The 20,759-nt window shown below is 39.5% G+C and overlaps 1 protein-coding gene across 1 annotated transcript in view; it reads right to left on the bottom strand.

Moving 5' to 3' along the window:
* kcnj5 (potassium inwardly rectifying channel subfamily J member 5) overlaps window positions 1-14,532 on the bottom strand; it is a 32,801-nt gene extending 18,269 nt beyond the window's left edge. The window contains exon 1 of the mRNA XM_041807817.1: window positions 14,455-14,532. Coding sequence (XP_041663751.1) covers window positions 14,455-14,517 — 63 coding nt within the window. The 5' untranslated portion in view covers window positions 14,518-14,532. The remainder of the gene's footprint in view (window positions 1-14,454) is intronic.
* Window positions 14,533-20,759: the final 6,227 nt, after the last annotated feature.

The raw sequence follows: 20,759 nt of genomic DNA, 5'->3' as shown, positions 1-20,759 counted from the left end.
TATTTGGCCACACATTGTAGTTGTTTAATTCAGGTGTTTGAATCAGACCAGTTGCCACAGGGGTATAAAACCAAGAACCTAGCCATGCAGTTCCCATTTACAAATATTTGGGATCCCAAATGGGTTATCCTGAAGAGCTCAGTCACTTTAAGCATGGTACTGTGATGGATTCCATTTTTGCAATAAGATTAATATGCTGGATATTCCACAGTCAACTCTCTAAGTACCGAATGAGTTTTCAGAACTTTTTTGCTACAGTATTTAATGTCACATTTATGTCTGAGGTACACATTATAACCACATGGAGGGGCTCCACCCTTCAACATTCATGCTCTCCAACAATATAAAACACAAAACAAGGCTCTAAAAGCAGCTGACAAAATGAAGAAATGACTAAAATTACTATTGTTGAAGCTTGGCTTTATTTACTCAAGCATCAATAACTGTAATCTAAAAAAGAAATGCCTTGTTCCAGACCAGACAGCTACTGATGGTCCAAAGGGGCAAGAATGCAAAGAAGGCCAATATGACGGAGGTGAAGTGGCCTCTTCCACACTTGCAAAACAGAACGACATTACCCAAGCTAGCACCAGCCATCAGCTCAACCAACCAGCCAAGGACGGCACAGAAGGAAGACTTTATAGGCAACAAAAAGTACGAAAAGTAAAGTTGTTGGGTTGTGATGGCTTGTACCTTGTAAAATGTGGGTCACCAGAAATAAAGTTTGGATAACGCTGGTGTCAAAAAAACACCAACACTGCACCGTGGAGCAGTAGAAATTTATTCTGTGGTGTAATGAATCATGCTTCTCTGTTTGGCAGTCAAATGGAGAACGCTACCTGTCTGACTGCACTGTGCCAAGTGTGAAGTTTGGTTGAGGAGAGGTAATGGTATGTGGCTGTTTTTCAGGGTTTGGGCTAGACCCCTTATCTCTAAAGGCCGATCTTGGTATGCTTCAGCATACAGAGACATTTTGGATGGTGCTATACTTCCAACTTTGTGGAAACAGTTTGTGGAAGGCTTTTTTCTATTCCAACATGACTGTGCCCCAGTGCACACAGCAAGGACTATAAAGACATGGTTTGATGAGTTTGGTTTGGAAGAACTTGACTGGCCTGCACACAGCCTTGACCTCAACCACATCAAGCACCTTTGAGATGACCTGGAACAGAGATTGTGAGCCAGGCTTTCTCATTCAACATCAGAGTCTGACCTCATAAATGCTCTACATAATGAGTGGGCTCAAATTCCCACAGAAACACTGAAAAATCTTGCCTTCCAAGAAGAGTGGAGCAAGAGAAATCCTAACTGGGGGAACTTTACCCATCACCATTAATGACCAATACTCTTTTAATACGCTTCTATAATACTTAAACGTCTTTGTTTTTAATCACAGGCTGTAACTAAGACATGGGAGTGATAAATGTTCTAACAATAAGATGCTAAGCCTTAGCAGGACACCGTTAGTGTTACTGTAGTTTTCCTCTACGTGGTTTTATTTACAGTAGCCACTCTGATTTCTTTTCATAAATATTTTCTCTAAATCTGTGCTGGTCTTGCTCTGGAGGATGTAGGTGTTAACGTTTTTAACGAGGTTTTCTTGCAGCCTTTGCAGAAGCACAGTGCTCTGTGCTGCTGGCAAATAAAATTAAGAGCTGTTATAAAGTCACTGCTCTGTTCTTTTCTACTGTGACATTGTAGGTGTCAGAGAATGCACTGTTATATAGAGCAAGAAGAGAGAGTAAGGACACAACAAGAACACAACGGCACCCAGGTCTTTGTCTGTGTTGGCACGGCTCCAGCGAGGCGATCTGTCCCCACAGCTGTGCCCTGCCTCCCTCCCTGTCCCCTGTGTTCCCTCCCCTCGCACCCTCTGGGACTTTGGCAGGCCTGGATAGGAACAGATCCTCCATCTTTTCCCAATAGACCCTTATGGCATCCTTAAAAAGACTGGCATATGCCTGAGCACACGCACTGTATTATATAAGAACTGCTTTCATGCACAAACAAGCAGAAGTTTAATAGTGAATGTTTTAAACATTAAGGTTTATGGAATACAATGGGCCTCATTCAGCAGCTGTTCCGAGGAAGACATTTGTTCTTAAAATCCACTAATGCAGTTGTCAAGAAGAGTACGACATTCCTCAAAGTTTTCTTATCTGTAATTTCTTAGTAAGAACAAAATCCAGAGCACTCAGAATCACATCTGAGTGCTGATATGATAGAGTAAAATGATTAACGTTGCACCTATCACATTCAAACAGGCTACAGTAAGACTGACAAAATAAACTTGTATTTATTTTCCACTGCATTTTTTTTATTAACATTTTATTAACAGCGCTTTTATGTCATTAAAGGTCACATATTTTACCAACTGAACCTGGGGGCGGGGCTAACTCTCCACATGGCATCATCAGGGGAAAATCCAAGAACAGCTTGTTTTAGCATACTTTTTCTGAAGGTGGAGAAGGAGAGGGGTGGAGGGAATGTATTTTTCTGATTCTTGGGAGGATTGTGGACAAAATCAATGATTTCACTGTTTTTCCATTCATCTGTAATGCATCCTTTCATCTATGGTATTTCTGATCAAGGCTCTATCTGAACAACCGATATCATCTGATTTATGTTTGCATATATTTAATATCCACTTCTGGTGCTAACTGACCTGACACGCCAGATGGATGTGTTTCACACATCCATCTGGGAAAGCTTCAATAGGAAACGTCTGAGAAAAGGCAGAGGCTTTGAAAAAAACTCAGAGGGTGATTGGGTGAACGTTCTGTCTGTCAGATTTCTACAGAACAATCAGAGCAACGAAACGTGTGACGTAGTCGCTATCGAGCTGCACGTGCGCAGCATCCATGCTAATCTCTTCCTCCATAACTGCACCAGCTCTTGCTGCTGCTTGTTTACGTCACGACTCTGCTGCGCCTGAAAGTACGGCCCCTCATTGCTGATTGGTCCTGACACTTTCTAACCGGGCCCAAACGGTTCAGATGGGAGCTTTGCAAGATGGATTCGCAAGTGAGAAACACGGAAGCGGGTGTATCCATCTGCTTTGCAAGGTTAGGTGCTAACTATATAATTAAATCTTCTAATTTGAAGGTTTTACTTTGAGCGGCATTATATCCACTTTAGTGCTATCACAGTATTTCCTATACTTGCTCCCGTGTCCAATTGTCTCTACATTTGTAAATGTGATTTATAACCTCAGTGAGGTTTTCCTGGTTTTATTCATTCAAATAAATAATCTAAACATAATTGACATCTTGTTATTTCTCTCACTTCCTGCTGAGTTTCCATTACCATTAGGAATTTGCAAATATCAAACCTGGTTGATATTTACAATTTGGGGTCTGGGAGGTTACGTTGCGATTTGGAGCAGTGAAATAATCTTGCTGACACCACACACGAGCATTATTCAGAGAAATAATCAGCAGGGTTTAGATGGACTTTTAAAGGCTTCCACCAGAGTAACAGTTAGCCCTGATGTAGCTATCATGTAGCAGCAATTACATCAGAACTGGGCCACATTTCTTTATCAAATAAAGAGCAAAGAATAGCACAGAACGTTTTTCATGATGTCAAAGATGTTTTCACTCTTCTGCTGGCCTGCTGCAGCATAAGTTTGTGAGAGTCTGGCGGTTGTTGTTTTACTGTAAGTCTGTATATACAGTGGGGGAGCAATTAGCTTGGATTCATCGCCTGTTTAAGGGCAGTGGGCCACATTTCTTTATGAAAACAAAAGCATAGGGCCACACTGAAAGTTCTTCATGACAGAGAAGAGGTTTTAGCGCTTCTCTTGACTACCTTGCCATCATCTTTCAATCGTTAAAGGTGGATTCAGTTGTGCTGTCAGATGGTGTGTACAGTGGCAGCTACTGCTAAAGCAGTTAGCTCAAATATAGCCTTAGGAAAGCTGTTTTATCAGAATTGCTCTTCATTACTTTATTAAAACAAGAGCAGAGAACCACACTGAAAGCTTCTCTTGGCAGAGAAGATGTGATTTTTGCTCTTGTCTGGTCCGGCTTCAGCAAACGTTTTATCCTCATCAAAATCCACTGTTTATTTACTTTTGCAGAGTTTGCCTCTCACTTTGTTGCAGAGCTGCACATGCCTACAACCTCTGATTGGCCCATCACCAATGTGACAGGCAGAACATTTGTCCAATCACCTTCTGAGAATTTTTTGAAAAGTCAAGCCCTTCACAGATGCTTCCTATGGGAGTTTTCTCAGAAGAATGTGAACTATCCATGAGGTGGACATATGAAACAGTCTATTTTGTGGGTGCCATTTAATTTCAAATTATATTTAAGAGCATTTTATATATTTATAACTTAAGTACTGTCAAATAAAATACAAAAAAAATAGTTTGAATAAGCCCAACTTTCAGTATGATTTTTTTCATCAAACACTGATTTAATATGAGAATGAAATGCAGTGTTGTCTTTGTTCCTATTACCCCCCTCCCTTATCTTTTTTCTCCATCTGGTGTGTTTTCTGTCCTGATTACAGCGTGATGTACATTGTTTCTGATTGCAGCGCTGTCTGAACTAGTGATAAAATCAGATGTCTGCTTTTGTAATGTATTTTTAGTATCCACTCCTGACAATGTTAAATATCGTGATTAAATCGGCCCGTTTGAGTTTCATTTTAAGCAGCATTAAATCCACTCTAGAACCATGTCAGCATTTCTAACTAACTCCAAAGCTTCTCTACTTCTCTTTTGGATCTTTTGGATACTTTGCTATGACCACGTCCTGCAGTTTCACACCCTCATGTGGGCATGGCATGGGGTTTTTCTGTGCTAATTAGCTTCCAGCTTGTGTGGACATTACTGCAATCATCAATTTAAAGGTATATGTAAAAAAAAAACTGTGCTGAAATGTCTACATTAATCCAAAAAATACTGCTCCTATGTGATATAGATAATTTGAGTCAGGTTCTTACAGCACTTCAAATATTTGCAACAGTTTTCAACGCCAGTGAAATTCTTTATTTCAGTAACTGCAATGGGACGTGTCTAGTTGAATCAGCTGTCATGATTAACCCAACAAGACAGGAAACAATTTGCCATCAACACCATGAAAATGCTGGATGTTACATAAAGACTACTATATCAGGAAAAATGAACTGCTACTGGACTGTTTGTTGCTACATCTCATTTATGGTGTGTGCTGCTTACTTGTGATGGACCACGATTATGCTCTGCCAACAAGGAGCCCCTCCCCCACTATGTTGTGGCCCTTCGAGGCATTTCCAGGTCGAGTGGAGAGCGGATGAGATGCTCAGTGCTCCCACCTCCACAGCTTACTCCTTGTTTAGAACTGAGGACTGTGATCATTAAAAGCAGTGCTACATATGGTGTATCGTGCGTAATAAAAGAGGAAAGTTGTTACAAGTGGCCTTCCTGATTAATGCTGTGAGTGATGCTAGAGTGCTTTGAAGGAAGTATTCACACTCCTGGGACTTCTTTTTCCCTTTGATTGATTTTATAAATCAATTATGGTCGATATAATGTCAATCCATTAAAAACATTCACACAACAATCACAGCACTGAGTCTGTGTGGATAGGTCTCAATCAGGCTTGCACATCTGGACACTGTAATTTTACTCCCTTCTTCTTTTCTTCTTTGCAAAACCGCTCATGCTCTGTCAGCTTGCACAGGGAACGTCCATTTCAAAGTTCAGCCACAAACTCTCTATTGCATTGAGGGGTGGGCTTTGACTGGGACTCTTCAAAGGTGACATATTTTACCCTTTAAAGACAGGTTTATATTGGTCTCAGAGGTCCCCAAAACATGCCTGTGAAATTTACTGCTGAAAAAACACTCCAGTATTGGATTTCTGCATGTCTATAAACCCCTCTGTTTCAGCCCCTCTCAGAATGAGCCATTTCTGTGTCTGTGGCTTTAAATGTTAATTAGCTGTCTGACTCCGCCCCTTACCACACCCCTCTCAGGAAATGGATGCAGCACTCGTAAAATTACAAACATTTCTTTTTCCAAAGTCTAGACTGGGATTTGAACCATCAATCTCCCAGGCAACAGTCAGCAGGGTAACCCACTGACCTATCCAACATCTCAGCTAGTTGCTGAGAGGATCAGTAGAGGAGGACAGAACTTTCTTCCAAGTGGGGGAGGGCCAACCAAACATGGGGGCGGATGCTCAGGGCCCCTGGTGAGGTCACTAGATGTAAAAACTGAGAATGGCTTGTTTCAGCACACATTTTCTGAAAGGTGGAGAAAGAGAGGGGGAGAGGGAATGGATGTTTCTGGTAGTTGAGGGGATTGTGGACAGGCCAGGAGCACATATTTGTGTTAGAAAAGCCTGAAAAAGTGATTTTTGCATAATATGTCCCCTTTAAACCATCTCTGTTTAGCTTTTGCTGTATGCTTTGGGTCACTGTCTTACTGGAAAATACATTTCTCCCAAGCCAGACTGAGTGAGGTTGTTCTTCCTATATTTTGCTACATTCATTTCACCCTCTGCCTTACAAACCTTCCAGGGCTGGCTGCTGAGAAGCATCTCCACAGCATGATGTTGCCACCATTGTGCTTCACAATGGGGATGGCGTGTTTGTGGTGATGAGCAGTCTTTGGCGTCTTGTCTGATGCCCAAAAAGCACCATTTGGTCTCGTCAGACCAAAGAACTTTCTTCCACTTGACCATGGCGTCCCCCACATGCCTTTTGATGAACTCTATTACAGATATAATATGTCTTCTTCAACACACCACCGGTAGAGAACCCTGTTCAGTGCCTTCAAAATGTTTTTGTTTCATCCCCAGACCCCCTGACCTTTTAATTACCTTTTCATCTGAGTTGCTTGGAGTGTTCTTTTGTTTTCATGGTGTAATGGTAGCCAGGAATACTAAGTTACCAGTGACTGGACCTTTCAGAAACATGTGCCTTTATACTAAAATCACTTAAGACACATTCACTGCATTCAGTCAATCCCCATTTCAGTAATTGTGAGACTACTAGCACCAACTGGCTAGTCCTCTTCTGAATTAGGTCAGTCACTTTAAAGAGGGTGAATAGTCATGCAGTCACCTATTTTACATTTCATATATTCACTTAATTAATATTCCTTTGTAGAAATCTGTTTTAACTTTGGCGTTTATTTATTTATTTTTGCCAAATTATAATGAGCATGACTGATTAATAAAATCAGTAAAAGGGTAAAACATCCAAGTAGATGAATATATTCTAAAGGCACTGTAGTAGAAAGAGCATTATTAACAGCTTTTCTCCCTCATTACATAAAATTGGCAGGCTTTTCTTTGTAACTTTCTTGAGAGCAAATTTATGAAGAATCTTCAGAAGATGCTGATCTATGAGGCCCATCGACTTCTGCAATGTGTTCCTGCTGGGGCTGCACAGAATTTGTTGAGTTTGCCTCTTTTGAACAGACCCATGTTTAGATAGAGACGGCAAAGGACAAACAAAGGCAGACAGAGTCGTCAGGCACCTCTCACACAGACAAAGGACACATTGGCAGCACACTGACACCTTCCAATCTCAGCTGATAATAGAATTGCATTGTGCAGAGGCAAGAAAACACCCCGTGTGTCCTATGAATCTTGCTGCTAATCGGACACCTGTGATCCATCTCTCTCTGGAGACGTGCTCACATCACAGGGAGAGTAACGTCCTATCGTTGCTGCATTGACTGCTCTTCGCTTCTATCAGAAAAACGATCACTCTCATGGTTTCAGCCTGGAGAGAAATAATCTAAGGCACTACAATATCCTCACGGTGACTTCAATTGTGGAGCCGGGATAATAAAATCTGTCAAACCAGCTTTGTTCAGTTTCCTTGAGATGTCAGGGGCTGTATAATCCCCGTTCTGCATGTGTGCATGCCGATTCAGTCGTGGCCCGCATGTGCTGTATTGAGTTTTCAGATATTGATTTGAGTGATCCCTGTGTAAGGAACATTTTGACAAAGAGGAATTGAAAGACAATGCTTATTGACCAGCATCGCAATTAGTGGCTAGATGACAGTGCACTCACTAAATGTCAGCAGGCTCCCTTATTACCAGCTGTGCTCAGGGATATTGGACCCAAATATATTCAGGCAAAGTCAGGCCAGGATTTCTTCAAGTGGATCTTCCCTCTGACAGCATCATTAAAAGAACACAGCAGGATATTAATACTGAGACTTGTGCACTAAGGTACATGTGGGCATCCTTACTCGAGTAATGTTTTACAACCTCAATTCCAGAAAATTTGGGACACTGTTTAAAATGTAAGTAAAACAGAACGCAATGAATTGCAGATCTCCTGAATCATCATTGAACAATAGTACACAAAAAACCTATTGGATTGTTGTTACCATTCCATGAAGCTAAATTTGAATATGATGGCCGCAACTCATTTCGATAAAATAGGGACAGGGCCATGGTTACCATTGTGTAGTATCTCCTGTTCTTTTAACAACTGAGATTCTAGCTGCTCTGCAGTGCTGGGGCTTCTTTGCCTGATATTCCATTCTGGATGCTCCAAATGTTTTCTGTTGGTGAAAGGTTTAGACTGCAGACAGCCCAGTCCACTGTGAAGCCATGCTGTTGTGATGGATGTGGTTAAGCATTGTCTTATTGAAATATGCAAGACTCCCCATGAAAAAGAAGTCTGGATTGGAGTATATGTAGCTGTGAAACCTCCACCTACTTTTCAGCATTGGTAGTGCCTTCCAGATGTGTAAGCTGCCTACACCATAGACACTAGTGCAACCCCATACCATCAGAGATGCAGACTTTTGAACTGTGCTGATAATAAGCTGGATGGCCTCTCTCCTCGGGAGATGGCATCTTTGGTTTCCAAAGGAAATTTCAAATTTTGATGCATCTGACCACAGAACAGTTTTCCACTTTGCCACAATCTGTTTTACACGGGCTTTGGCCCAGAGAGGAGGGTGGCATTTCTGGATCTTGTTCACATGTGGTTTCTTTTTTTTTTTTTTTTTTTTTTTTTTGCATGATACAACTTTAACTTATTAATTTATTAAAATATTTATATTTATATTTATTATTAATATTAATTTGTGGATGGCACGGCCAACTATGTAGAGTCATGCCTGTTTTTAATGCACGGCCGCATGAGGGTCCCAAGATCACCAGCATTCAATACTGACCTTTGGCCTTGTCCCTTGCTCATGAAGATTTTATCCATTATATCATACACAGCGTTTGGGAAAGAAAGGCCTTTGAAAAAAAAAAAAACTCAGAGTGTGATTGGAGGAACGTTCTGTCTGTTACATCTTTACGGGCCAAAAAAAATCAATGGTGACTGTAAACACTTCAGTACGTGACTTTTGTCATTTTTGAAAAGAAAACAACTCACTGCTGTTCTTTGTTCTTCTTTTCACAAAGAAATTTTGTCAAGTTCTGATAAAACTGGCTCTTCAGCAGCATCCACGCTAATGTCTTCCACCATAATTGCACCGTCCTCTTGTCGCTGCTTGCTTACGTCATGACTACGCCGTGCCAGAAAGTACTGCCCCTCACCACCGATTGGTCCTGTCACTTTTTAACCAGGCCCAAACGGGAGCTTTGCAAGATGGATTCGCCAGTGAGAAACAAGGAAACGGCCGTATCCATCTGCTATGCAAGGTTAGGGATATTCAAAGTCTTCACAATTTTACACTGAGGAGCATTTTTCTGAAATTGTTCCACAATTTTTAGATGCAGTTTTTCACAGATTGGTGAACCTCTGAGAGACTCTTCCTCTCTAAAATGCTCTTTTTATACCCAGTTATATTACTGACCTGTTGCAAATTACCCTAAATAGTTGCAAAATGCTCCTTCAGCTGTTTTTCCTTAGTACCATTTTCTTTCCCAGCTTTTTTTTGCCTTGTCCCTACTTTTTTGAGACCCATGATTGTATAGCAGCTAGAATTCTACATCAGACATCGGACAACATTCCTCTCCCTAAAGTCCAGCATCTGGTCTCCTCTCTTACAGACTCTTGTAAAGAAGACAATGCTGCACAATGGTAAACATGACCCTGTCCCTACTTTTTTGATATATGTTGCTGCAATCAAATTAAAAATGATATTTTTTTATGAAATGGTAAAATGTCTCAGTTTCAACATCTGATGTTGTTTATGTGTTGTTATGAATAAAATATGGGTTTGTGAGGTTTGACAATTATTGCATTCTGTTTTTATTTACATTTTACAGAGCGCCCAAATTTTTTTTTAATTTTGGTTGTATTTCTCATTAGAGGTTTGCAGCTAAACATTTTCATACTTAGCTGTGCACTGATTTGAACATGTGGAACTAATGCATTCAAACCTGAATTCCTACACAGACCGGACAGTGGGAATACACCAAACACAGCATGCTCAGATCCGCATGGCAGCTACAACAAATTATCAGTGTCTCTTAGTTTCCTTGTGAAACACAACAGCAGACAAGACAAAGATGTGTGCAGACAATATTCAGCAAGGATCAGATATATCGCTGACTACTTGTTCAACTTTTTAATGCATTTGAAACTGAACCACATGTATGTGCAAATCACTGCAGACTGAAAAAGACATCCAGGAGAAAACACAACTCTCTTTGGCATTTCAACGACCAAGAAATCCTGAGTGAGTCAAAGCGAGGAAAAATGTAATAGGCATTTTTAAAAGGGCAGATCTATAACCACAGCTGCTGAAACTATAGGATTTAAACACATATTAACTGTAAATGAACAATAAAAAAATCCTTGACATCTTTGTGTTAGTGATAAAGTTATATATAAGCTGCTGTTGACTTCTCTAAAGTGTCTGCTGAAGCACTCAGGGCTGAACATTGACTAGATCGTCCCAAATGTGTGTTTTAGGCCCATTTTGTGCTCAAAAGGTATAAAAATAAATTGGCTAGCTCAATAAACCCAAAGGTGTCAGAGCCTCTCAGCTGTTTGAAAGGAAAGTTGACTTTTTAAAAGACATATCTACATTTTGGGTAATTTATTGCAAAATGTTCATTTATTGAAGGCTGTTGTGGTCGTCGGGTCCAGTATGACTCAATTTTTTAGATTCTTGTTATTTGATTTTTTATGAAAACAAAATGAACCGAAGCATGCCTCAGAGCCTGAACTGTTGATGTTGCACTTACAAAAAAGAAAAAAAGTGAATTTTCAGGTTTATCAATAAAGAAAAGTAGGCTATAGTAACTCAGTTCATTAAGTGCTACATGTGTAACCAGACTTTCTGGGTTTCCCTTTCTAAATTTACTCGTAAGAAGATAATATAATAAAATTTATTCTTTTTCTTACACAGGAATGTGGTTTCTCCTGCCACAGGGTTGTTTTTTTTTTTCTCAGTAAGGCAGATTACAGCAACAACTACTGCTTTACAGCAGCTCTGGCTACTCTCAAGGGACATATGATTCAAAAGACTTAAAACAAACAGAAGTGTGTGTATGCTATGCATGCACCACATCAGCAGAAAAGGTGACGTCTGGAAGTACTTTGACAGAAAGATGACAATAGGATATACATCAGAAATAGTTTGATGCTTAACCATATATCATGTCATTGTTAGCCCTGTTAGCGCTAGTTAGCATATATGTTGCTGTGATGATGCCAGAGCAGAGAAGATTTGCCTTCTCATATACTGGTGGTCTGAAACTGGGGGACTGGAGATTTTCCCATATTAAAGGTCTTTGCACACTGAGTCTCTTGTTTCTGATCTGTTTTTTTCCACTGAAATATGAAAACTCAAATGTGGCACACTGAGCCCGGTGTGTTTTATTTGCATTCACAGCAAAAATTCATAGAATATGTCAAATTGGCTCAGTGGAGAGATAAAAGAGTGAAGATGATTCTGTGCCTCTTGGACTCCTTGAAAAATCATACTAGGTCCATCCATCCTGACAGAGAGCCTCATGCAGCACCAGCTCATGCATCACTGTGCTGCAGGAGACATGGAGAGCAACAACAACAAACGTTTAATAAAGCCAAGTAAACAGTCTGCTTACAGGAAAAAGATCATCCCACATGAAAACATTTAATGCAGAAAATGAAGCTTATGTAGCTCTGTTCGCCACGTAGACAACATAGCTATATAGCTAATGTAGCTTTGTAGCCAACAGAGCTAAAGCTCTGACCACAAAGCAGCTACATAAGCTACCTATCTATGTTATCTTTGTAGCTAAATAAGCTTTAGCTACATTTGCCAAAGCTAACTTAGCTATGGATAATGTAGCTATGTAGCTAATGTAGCTAAAGATAAGCTCATAAAGCATCCATGTTAGCTGCATAGATATGTTATCTACTTAGCTACATTAGCTTTAGCTACATTTGCTAAAGCTACATTGGCTTGTGTAATAACATTAATTTTCTAGCTAATTTTTCTAAAGCTTTAGCTAAAGCTAACAAAGTTAAAGCAAGCCACTGTTTGTGTAACTACTTCTAAAATGGGTCTATACATAATTCAGGCCTGGATTAGACTTTTGATCTTTTTCCCTGTTCTATTTATGAAAAGTTACTTGGTCTGTAATGTTTTGCCATGTGGATATTTCATAAATGTAGCTGCCAGACTTTGTTTATGAATAAAGCTGAATTTGAAATTGCACTTCTTGTCTGAGACATATGGTGTCTCTGATGAACAGTCCACAGCCAGACCCCACTCAATTCATGGACCTGTCTTTCAATGTTGTCACATGTTACCATCACCAACTTAAGGCCAGAGCTTTAAGCTCTTCAGCTCATCTCTGGCTACAGCATGCTTTCTAGGGTACTTTTATTTTGAAGGCCGAACACAGAGATGTGGTGCTTTTCTACTGTTGCTGCCAATGGCTGAACAAAATGTTTTTGTTTACATGATTTCTGATTGCTTCCTGTTGATGTTTCCTTTATATTATACAGTATAGGCACACCTAATAACCCTCAGTTACATTACCATCATTTGTTATTTCATTCAGAAGTGGAATTTAAAGTAATAGTACTAACACCATAGTAAACATAGCAGGCGACCAGCAGTCTTTGTTTGACACATACTTTGTCCTGGGGTAATGAGAGTACTCAGGCATTGAAAGTACTGTAAACGCTCATCCCTAATACACAATAGTATTGTTGATAATTTTTCTCAGTAACTCTTAGCAGGAGCTAGTGACTAGAATCTCTACAGCCCTTTCCTTAATGAAGACAACCCAAAGAGACGCTGTCATTTCCCCACGTTTGGCTGAGGCTAATAGAGTGATAGATGAAGCTGTCAAAGCAGGGCGTCCCAATCTTTAGCCTCTTTAGTCAATGTGGTCTGTGGGGGTGATAGTCAATAAACAAATTCATTAGATCTCACTGTGTGGCAGTACAGGCGCTGGGTGTTTTCCTCCCATTGAGCGTTTTTTTTGGACACGCTTGGGTACACAGAATAAGTTTTAATCAGCTGGGAAATCAGGATAGATCACCGGTGCGAGCCGAGCATTCTGTATTAGGATGTCTTTTCCTTGTCTCCCTATCTGCCAGTAAACAGAGCCATATATTTATCTGAGCTACACATGCAGGTATTGTTGTACTCTGTGGGGCATGATCTGTATCTGTATGCATAGCTTTCATGGGGTGTCACACATTTATGGAACCGTCCCCTGGTGAGAAATAGGGCTTCATACTGTGGTAAGTTATAGAGGAGCTGGCAGGCTTGGTTGCCACCTTCAGGTTTTATATGATTGTATCTTTACTGTTTAAAATAAAAGACCGCTGTTTCTGACTGTGATGAGCAAACCAACAAGGAGACAAGCCCAGACTATAGCACCCCATATGAGAAAGAAGAAGCACAGCAAGAAGAAAAGAGCACATAGCCCTTCATATAATTGGATGTTCTGTCTGTGTAGGTTACGATTACTGATGTTTCTTGGTGTATAATTTCCCATCTGGTTCAACATAAATTGCATTTAGCTGACTAGTCAGATGGTCAAAGGCAAATAAATACATTCTGCAAACTAGTTTCATTCTGCAATGGTAAAATATCACACCATATAAAAGTGAAGGTGGTTTGTACTATGTAGCTAGCATTAGCAGCACTAGCGTCGCTGGCTGTTGATCCTTTTAGCAGGTTAGCATCCACATTCCTAAATACTGTCCTGCAGTGCTTCCGTTATGCTTGAGTATAAGCTGAAACAGCTTCTGGACAACTTCATTCCCATTTTCTAGATTAAAACAGTGCTAAACCAGGCTGTTGACCTGCTATTGGTGCGCTAGCATTTATCAGTTGTTTACAATGACCACCCTCCAGGCCTGTGTTAGTCCATGCCCCACCTCTCCAGGTATCCTCCCAGCTGCCCCCTCCATGATGCATGCAACCACATGCATCTTTCTTTAGTGCCCATTTCTTTTCCTTCATACCTTACTCAGCTGATCAGTCAGTCAACCTCTTGCACTCCCCCATCCCTCTCCTACATTACCTTTTCATGGTCTCTGAGCTGTTTTAGTGTCTTTTAAAGCTTTAGAAGTGGCTGTACCTGTGCAGGTGTGACTCCTATCTCCATGTTGTGGTCCATGAGGACTCGAGAATCTCCTGCCATCCTCAGCTGAAGCTCAACACCTGTAAGATATTAAAAAAGTACAATAATCTTCAAATCAAAACAAACATTTTCTTTTTTAAATACTGATGTTTGCTTTAGCACAAGTGATCAGTACATTGATGGCAGCCCCCCCCCCAACAAGAAGATAAGGGTCAAAGGTGAGCTCTCAGGCTGTACAAGCTTCCTCCATTTGAGCTTTCAAACTTTTAACCCGCTGACATGCAAATTACCTGTCTTCTCTGAGTAGTGCATGCATTATTCCTATACTAACAATGTGCTGTTGATGTATAGTGAAACCACCCAGGGGACATTATTTTCTCTCTGTCATTTAAATTACCGGGTCTTCAATTAATCAATATGCCAATAGAAGGCAGCTGGTATAATTAGAACCGCACAGACCCATGAAGCCTGCTTCAACAAGCTCCCTAAGGTGCTGCAGCGCTATCGATTTTTACATTTATTTTTGTGAGTTTGTTTGTGAATGAAGACGAAAGCTGCTGACTTTTCTGTGGAATATTAATTCTAACCTTAAACGTCAGCATTATAGTGTCTGTTTTTATTAATTAAAAAATACCATTATACAGGAACAAACAGAACTGTTATCAGTTCAAGCAGAAGTACAGGAAAAGATTTACATTCAACTGTGCTATTTAGGAGCACAGTTAAAGGAACAATATGCAGAGTTTTCATTCCAGGCCAATGCTGGCCTTACACTAGAGAGAAACTTTTTAAGACTTTAAAAAGACTAAAATCTGAGACCCTTTCACATCTAAAGACATTTTGTCAGCAAGCCTCTGAGCTTTTAGTCTCAGACTAAGATTTTTGCAAAGACTGGTGATCTTACTGGGTCACTGACTGCAAAACTAGAATATCATTTAGAGAAGAAGCACAAACGAGGTGTTTTTAGGCGTCTGAAACTCTGAAGTTTCTTCCCAAACCGTCAGATTCACTGTAGCTAATACTGCTATTGAGTAATACAACATAAAAGTTAACACTTCTTTCCCATCTTAACTTGAAACAGAGGCGTGTAGATAACTGCAGGAAGGTATTAGCTGGAACACTTAACTAGACCAAAGTCTGAAGCTTTAGCTAGTTCAGATTAGAAGTTGATTACATTAGAACAGAAAATAATTATTTTGCACCTGTTTTTATGAGGAAAAGTCCAAATGCTTCAAAATGGAGATTCCAAAAAGGATGGAGGTTGGCAGACATGTTTCTATATACAGTAGAAAAAAAAGACATTATCACAGCATATACAGTGGACTACTGAGAACAATGATGGTAAATTTAAATTATACAACGACCCACAGATCTTTTTGGATGGAATCCTATTTTTTTTGTACTAAAAATTAGAGATTGACAAAATATCTGTTCCTACAACAGTCTATTCAGGATACTCAAGAAAAAAATTAAGAGGTGTTTACTTTTTAAGCAGAAAGCACTCTTTTGGACTAATTGTCAGGTTGACAAAGTCATTCATTTATGAGAAAAAAATGTGATTTTTACAATAAAAGTCATAGATCTAAGTGAAACTGGAAACTTAGAGTTTTTAGGATTTAAAACTCGAGATTGAGATTAAGTCGAAAAGTTGAAAATCCAACTATTTTCAGTTTGGTTTCTTTTAAATTTTTGGTATACACTGATCTACAATTTTAAAAACATGAAATGTGTGAGTGTCAAATTTCAAAATTGAAGACTTTTAAATCTTGGAAGTTTTAAGTTTTTGTAAATTTCCAAATTTTTAAACTCTGAAATTCTGAGTTTACTTTCTTGTAAATATATGACTCCATTTTTATCAGCCTCAACTTCGCTTTTTAACAAATTAACAAATTCTCATTTTTCATCTTTAGGTTGGCCCTAATATGCCATCTTACTTTTTGTTTCTAATCACGATGTTGATGAAATACATACATTTAATTTTGACAATGTCAGGGCAGACAGGGGCCTGCATCCCCCCTGAGATCTTTTGCGCCTCCCCTAGGGGAACCTGGACCTGAGTTGGGAACTGCTGATATATAAGATGTTATATTTACATTACTGAATAGTTGTAGGAAATATCTGACGGCCCATCAGTGGACCCTTGGAGTTTAATGTGGTGTAAAAAGAGGCAAAAATATGCTGAAAATGCTGAAAGTGCTGAAAGTGGAAAGGTGGATTGAAGGTAGGAAAAAAGAGCAAAAAATGGGCAGAAAATGGTGAAAAGTGGTTTGAAAGTTTGAAAAATGGGTTATAAGTAGAAAAAAGGGGCAATAATGGGGGGGGGGTCAAAAGTGGGAAAAATGGGTTTTAAGTGACAAAAATGGGTTAAAAAAAGCAAGAAGGGGAAAATGGGTGTGGAAAATGGTGAAAAGCAGTTCAAAAGTGGCAATAATGGTTTATAGTGGCAAAAATTTGTTCAAAGTGACAAACAGGCAAAAATGAACAATAAAAGCAAGTGAAAAGGCTCAAAAAGTAGGAAAAATGGGTTATAAGTGGCAAAAACATGTTTCAAGTAGCAAAAAGGTGCAAAAGTTAAAGTTGTGAGAAGGGGTTAAAAATGAGCAGAAATCAACCAAAAGTGACAAAAATGGGCTTCATGTGGAAACAAACATGGCAAAATTGTTATAAACAATGATGAAAAGCAGTTAAAAAGTATATAATATGAACATCAGAACCCAATATTAGCTTGACACACTTTGAGTTCCAATATGTGCTAACCGTTAGCCAATGCCACTGATCCAACACACATGAATTGATATTATCAGGAAATCTCTAGTGGGGAGGGCCCACTCTCTGGGTTTGTCAGGGGCACTGACAATTCTGTGGGCAGGCTTGGTCATGTCGTTTATAACTGTACCGCATGTATTAGCCTTTCAAGGCTGAATCATTTCCAAACACAATACACTGTTAGATACTATGCTAATGTAATGTCAGGTTTGATCAAGGTTGGAATAAACTAAGAAATATATATCAAAACGTTGTTTCTGTGTATGAATTAAAGGCCTCATGTAAATGTCTGAGATATTCAGTACCTTTTAAATGCTGTAAGGCTTGTAAAGACAATTCTGAGCCTCAAAAGCAGTGCTTTTCCATCACACTCTGCTAATTAACTCTAACAAGCAAAAAAACAACTTGCATGAAGTAGGAAAAGGAAGCTATTGATCATGTTGCCCTGAAAAGAAATAAACTTGTTAATGCCTTTGCAGCTCGCCCTTTGCCCTCAGAGAAAAAAAATAAAAAAATCTTCAGACCGTCTGCACTGTTAAGGGCAGGCAAATAACTTTGTTTCACTGTTCTTGCACCTTCCAATCACAATAAAGGTTTATTTGTCTTTATAGTGGGTTTTAAATGTCAGTAAAGCTGAATTTGCTGTCTCTTCTCTCAAGTGTGCTGTTTAGCTAGGAAAAAATGAGAAAAACAAACAACAATGCATAAAACACATCCCATACATCAATAAATTAAAGTTCAAGCATAATAAAGGCGCCTTATTTTTACTGTTTTTACACTCATGATGGATGAGAAGCTCAGACCACATGGGAGATGACGCAGTGTCCACTGTGTGCATGAACAATGAAGCCGGCTCAGCTGCGGTGCTTTTCCCAGTGTCATTTTCTCTAAGAACAGGCTCATTAATGCCAGCATGGCCAGTTGCTTCACTACATGTGCCCACATGCACACACATCCACTGACACACACCTCTCTCTATGCAAATGCGCCAATCTCTCTCTTTCCACCTTTCAGATTGCTTTCTTAATCAGCTGCAGATAGATGAAGAAATACACGCTGTCACAGGAAATCCACATGTCTCTTTTATTTTACATCTAATCTGGTCTAAAACAAGCCTATGCATTATCTCTGTGGCTGTTTATAGCTTCACTGGAGCAACTAGATGATGTGCTGGCAGTTTACACTTTATGTGATGTGATTTTAAGGAGTTTTTCTCTGCTTGAGTTGTACGCCCAAACCGGTATTTTTAAACGTCTGTTATCGTGGATAAAAAGTGACAGGAGGAGTAGAAAAGGAATACTTCCAGTGGGTCCTGAATAATGTGGGGTTTTAAAGCAGCTGCTGTCATGCAGGGCTGTGGGGGTGTGGGTATTTGTAAAAGGGTGGGACCTCAGATAAAGCCCTAATTTTAGCTGCAATATCACAACACCTCTGGAGCTCCACAAGAGGCAGTTCATTTATCAGGGTCCTGAGGTGATGTTTGAAAATCGACTACTTTTAATTTTGCAAGAGAACGACAGATAAACAGGGCCTTGTGACCAAAAGAGCTTCAGAGCAAGGCTGAACTACCTGTACTTGTTCCTGGTGACTTCAAATATTATAGCATGCATTAGAAACACATGTCGGACTTCCATCTTCTTGGTACCACTTTCATACACGTTTACTGTGACTGAGTGAGCAAGAAGGAGAGACACGTCACAAGATTTTTCATTGAGGTGAAAACCGTCTCATCAGATTAATATGCAACAGAGAGGCAGAGCAGCAGCTGCCCTGACATACTACAAATTAAACAGGAAATAACAAAAATCACAAAGATGCCCCTGTTTCAACCTCCTCCTCCTCCCCAGGGTGGGCTACATGAGCATAAACGCATAGAAAGTTAATTATACCGGTGTGAAATAATTAAATGCTGCTGCTAAATACCTGTGCAGAATCTCTGTGTATGAGACTCTTGTGTATGCAGACTTGCAGAGACAGATAATAGGGATTTTAGTTGTTACTTTGAAACTTTAAATCAACCGCTGCTTTAACATGTCTTGTTTCAGCTTTAACATCAGTCAGAAACTTCATGTATGTAATGTAACGGGCTGTTGTACACTGCAGCAGTATAGTTACAAAACTATACTGGAGTGCTTTGTCTGCCCTAAAAAACTGACATGGCAATACATCACCACGCTGACATTGCTGATACACATATCTATACAGATTTTACAGAAAGGTATGGCTGTAAATGCTGCGATTGCAATTTTTAAAATATATATCCCTCATGGTGCAGTTTACAAGAAAGCCAGCAGATGGCAGCAGTTGAAAGAAATACATGATGCAGCGCCAGCGCATGTCTCACTACTCAGATCAAGTGGATAGTGTTTATCAGTCTAAATGCAAAGATACTGGACTGTTTTGGGTTCCCTCAAACAGCAGAAAATCAGAAGGTGGACATGGCATGTGCAAGCTGTAAAGAAGGTGAAACACTGCAGTAACACTAATCTCCATCGACACCAAGTTTATTTGCAGTTAGCGAGAACAGCTAGGCTCAGTGGGCTAATCTGCATCATCCAAACCACAATGTAAACTCAGTTTCCCACAGCTTCTGATCATGAGATCATAAGCTGTACGTTATGCTTTAATTTTAAGGACATGAGCAGAACAGCGGCGCTGCTACAGGAGTGTTGGTAATGCTGTTTAATCCTCATAAACAGCGGGGCCATTTTATGGTAAAGTGAAACCAGAATATGACATGTAAAGTATGAAATACAAGACAACAGAGAAGGGCCTTTTAAGTTTAAAATGTTAAATGTTATAGTATTTGAATTGATGAACATATAAGCGATTATAAATGAACTATTTCAAAAGATGTGGATCTCTGATTATCTGAATTTAACTGTTTTAAGGAGTAAAAACTTTTAATCTACACCTCTTCAGTCATCCTCTACGGTGAAGACGAGCTACTGTAGCGAATAAAGTGTAGGACATGTTAATTACATCATATTTATTATGCCAAATCAATATGTATCACAATATATATCATACCGTGGCCTCTGTTTCATGATTGAATTGTATCATGAGGCTGGGGCAAATACCCAAAACTGAAATTATAGCCCCTAAAATTAAATATATAATTTCCTTCTCACTACTTTAGCTAACCCATTTTGGCTCCTTTTGCTCCCTTTTTGCTTCTAACACATTTTGTCACTTGTAACCCATTTTTGCCACTTTTAAACCTCTTCTCAACAGTTCCCCGACACATCTTTGCCCCTTATAACGACTTTTAGCACATTTTTGTCACTTAAAACCCATTTTTTTACATTTAAACCCTATTTCACTACTTTTACTATTAATTTATGTCCCTTTTGGCTATGTTTAACCCATTTTTGCCACTTAAAACCCATTCTAGCCACTTTTGAACTGCTTTTCACCATTTTAAGTGTATTATTATTTGTGTTATACAGGCAGAGCAGACAGATAAATTTAAACAAACTAACATACATTAACACAGGGCTCATCTGTGGATGCAACAGTGCCAAATCTCTTGTGAG

Source organism: Cheilinus undulatus, linkage group 2 (assembly GCF_018320785.1).
Source record: "Cheilinus undulatus linkage group 2, ASM1832078v1, whole genome shotgun sequence".
NCBI classification, from domain to species: domain Eukaryota; kingdom Metazoa; phylum Chordata; class Actinopteri; order Labriformes; family Labridae; genus Cheilinus; species Cheilinus undulatus.
This window is presented reverse-complemented; position numbering and strand designations above follow the sequence as displayed.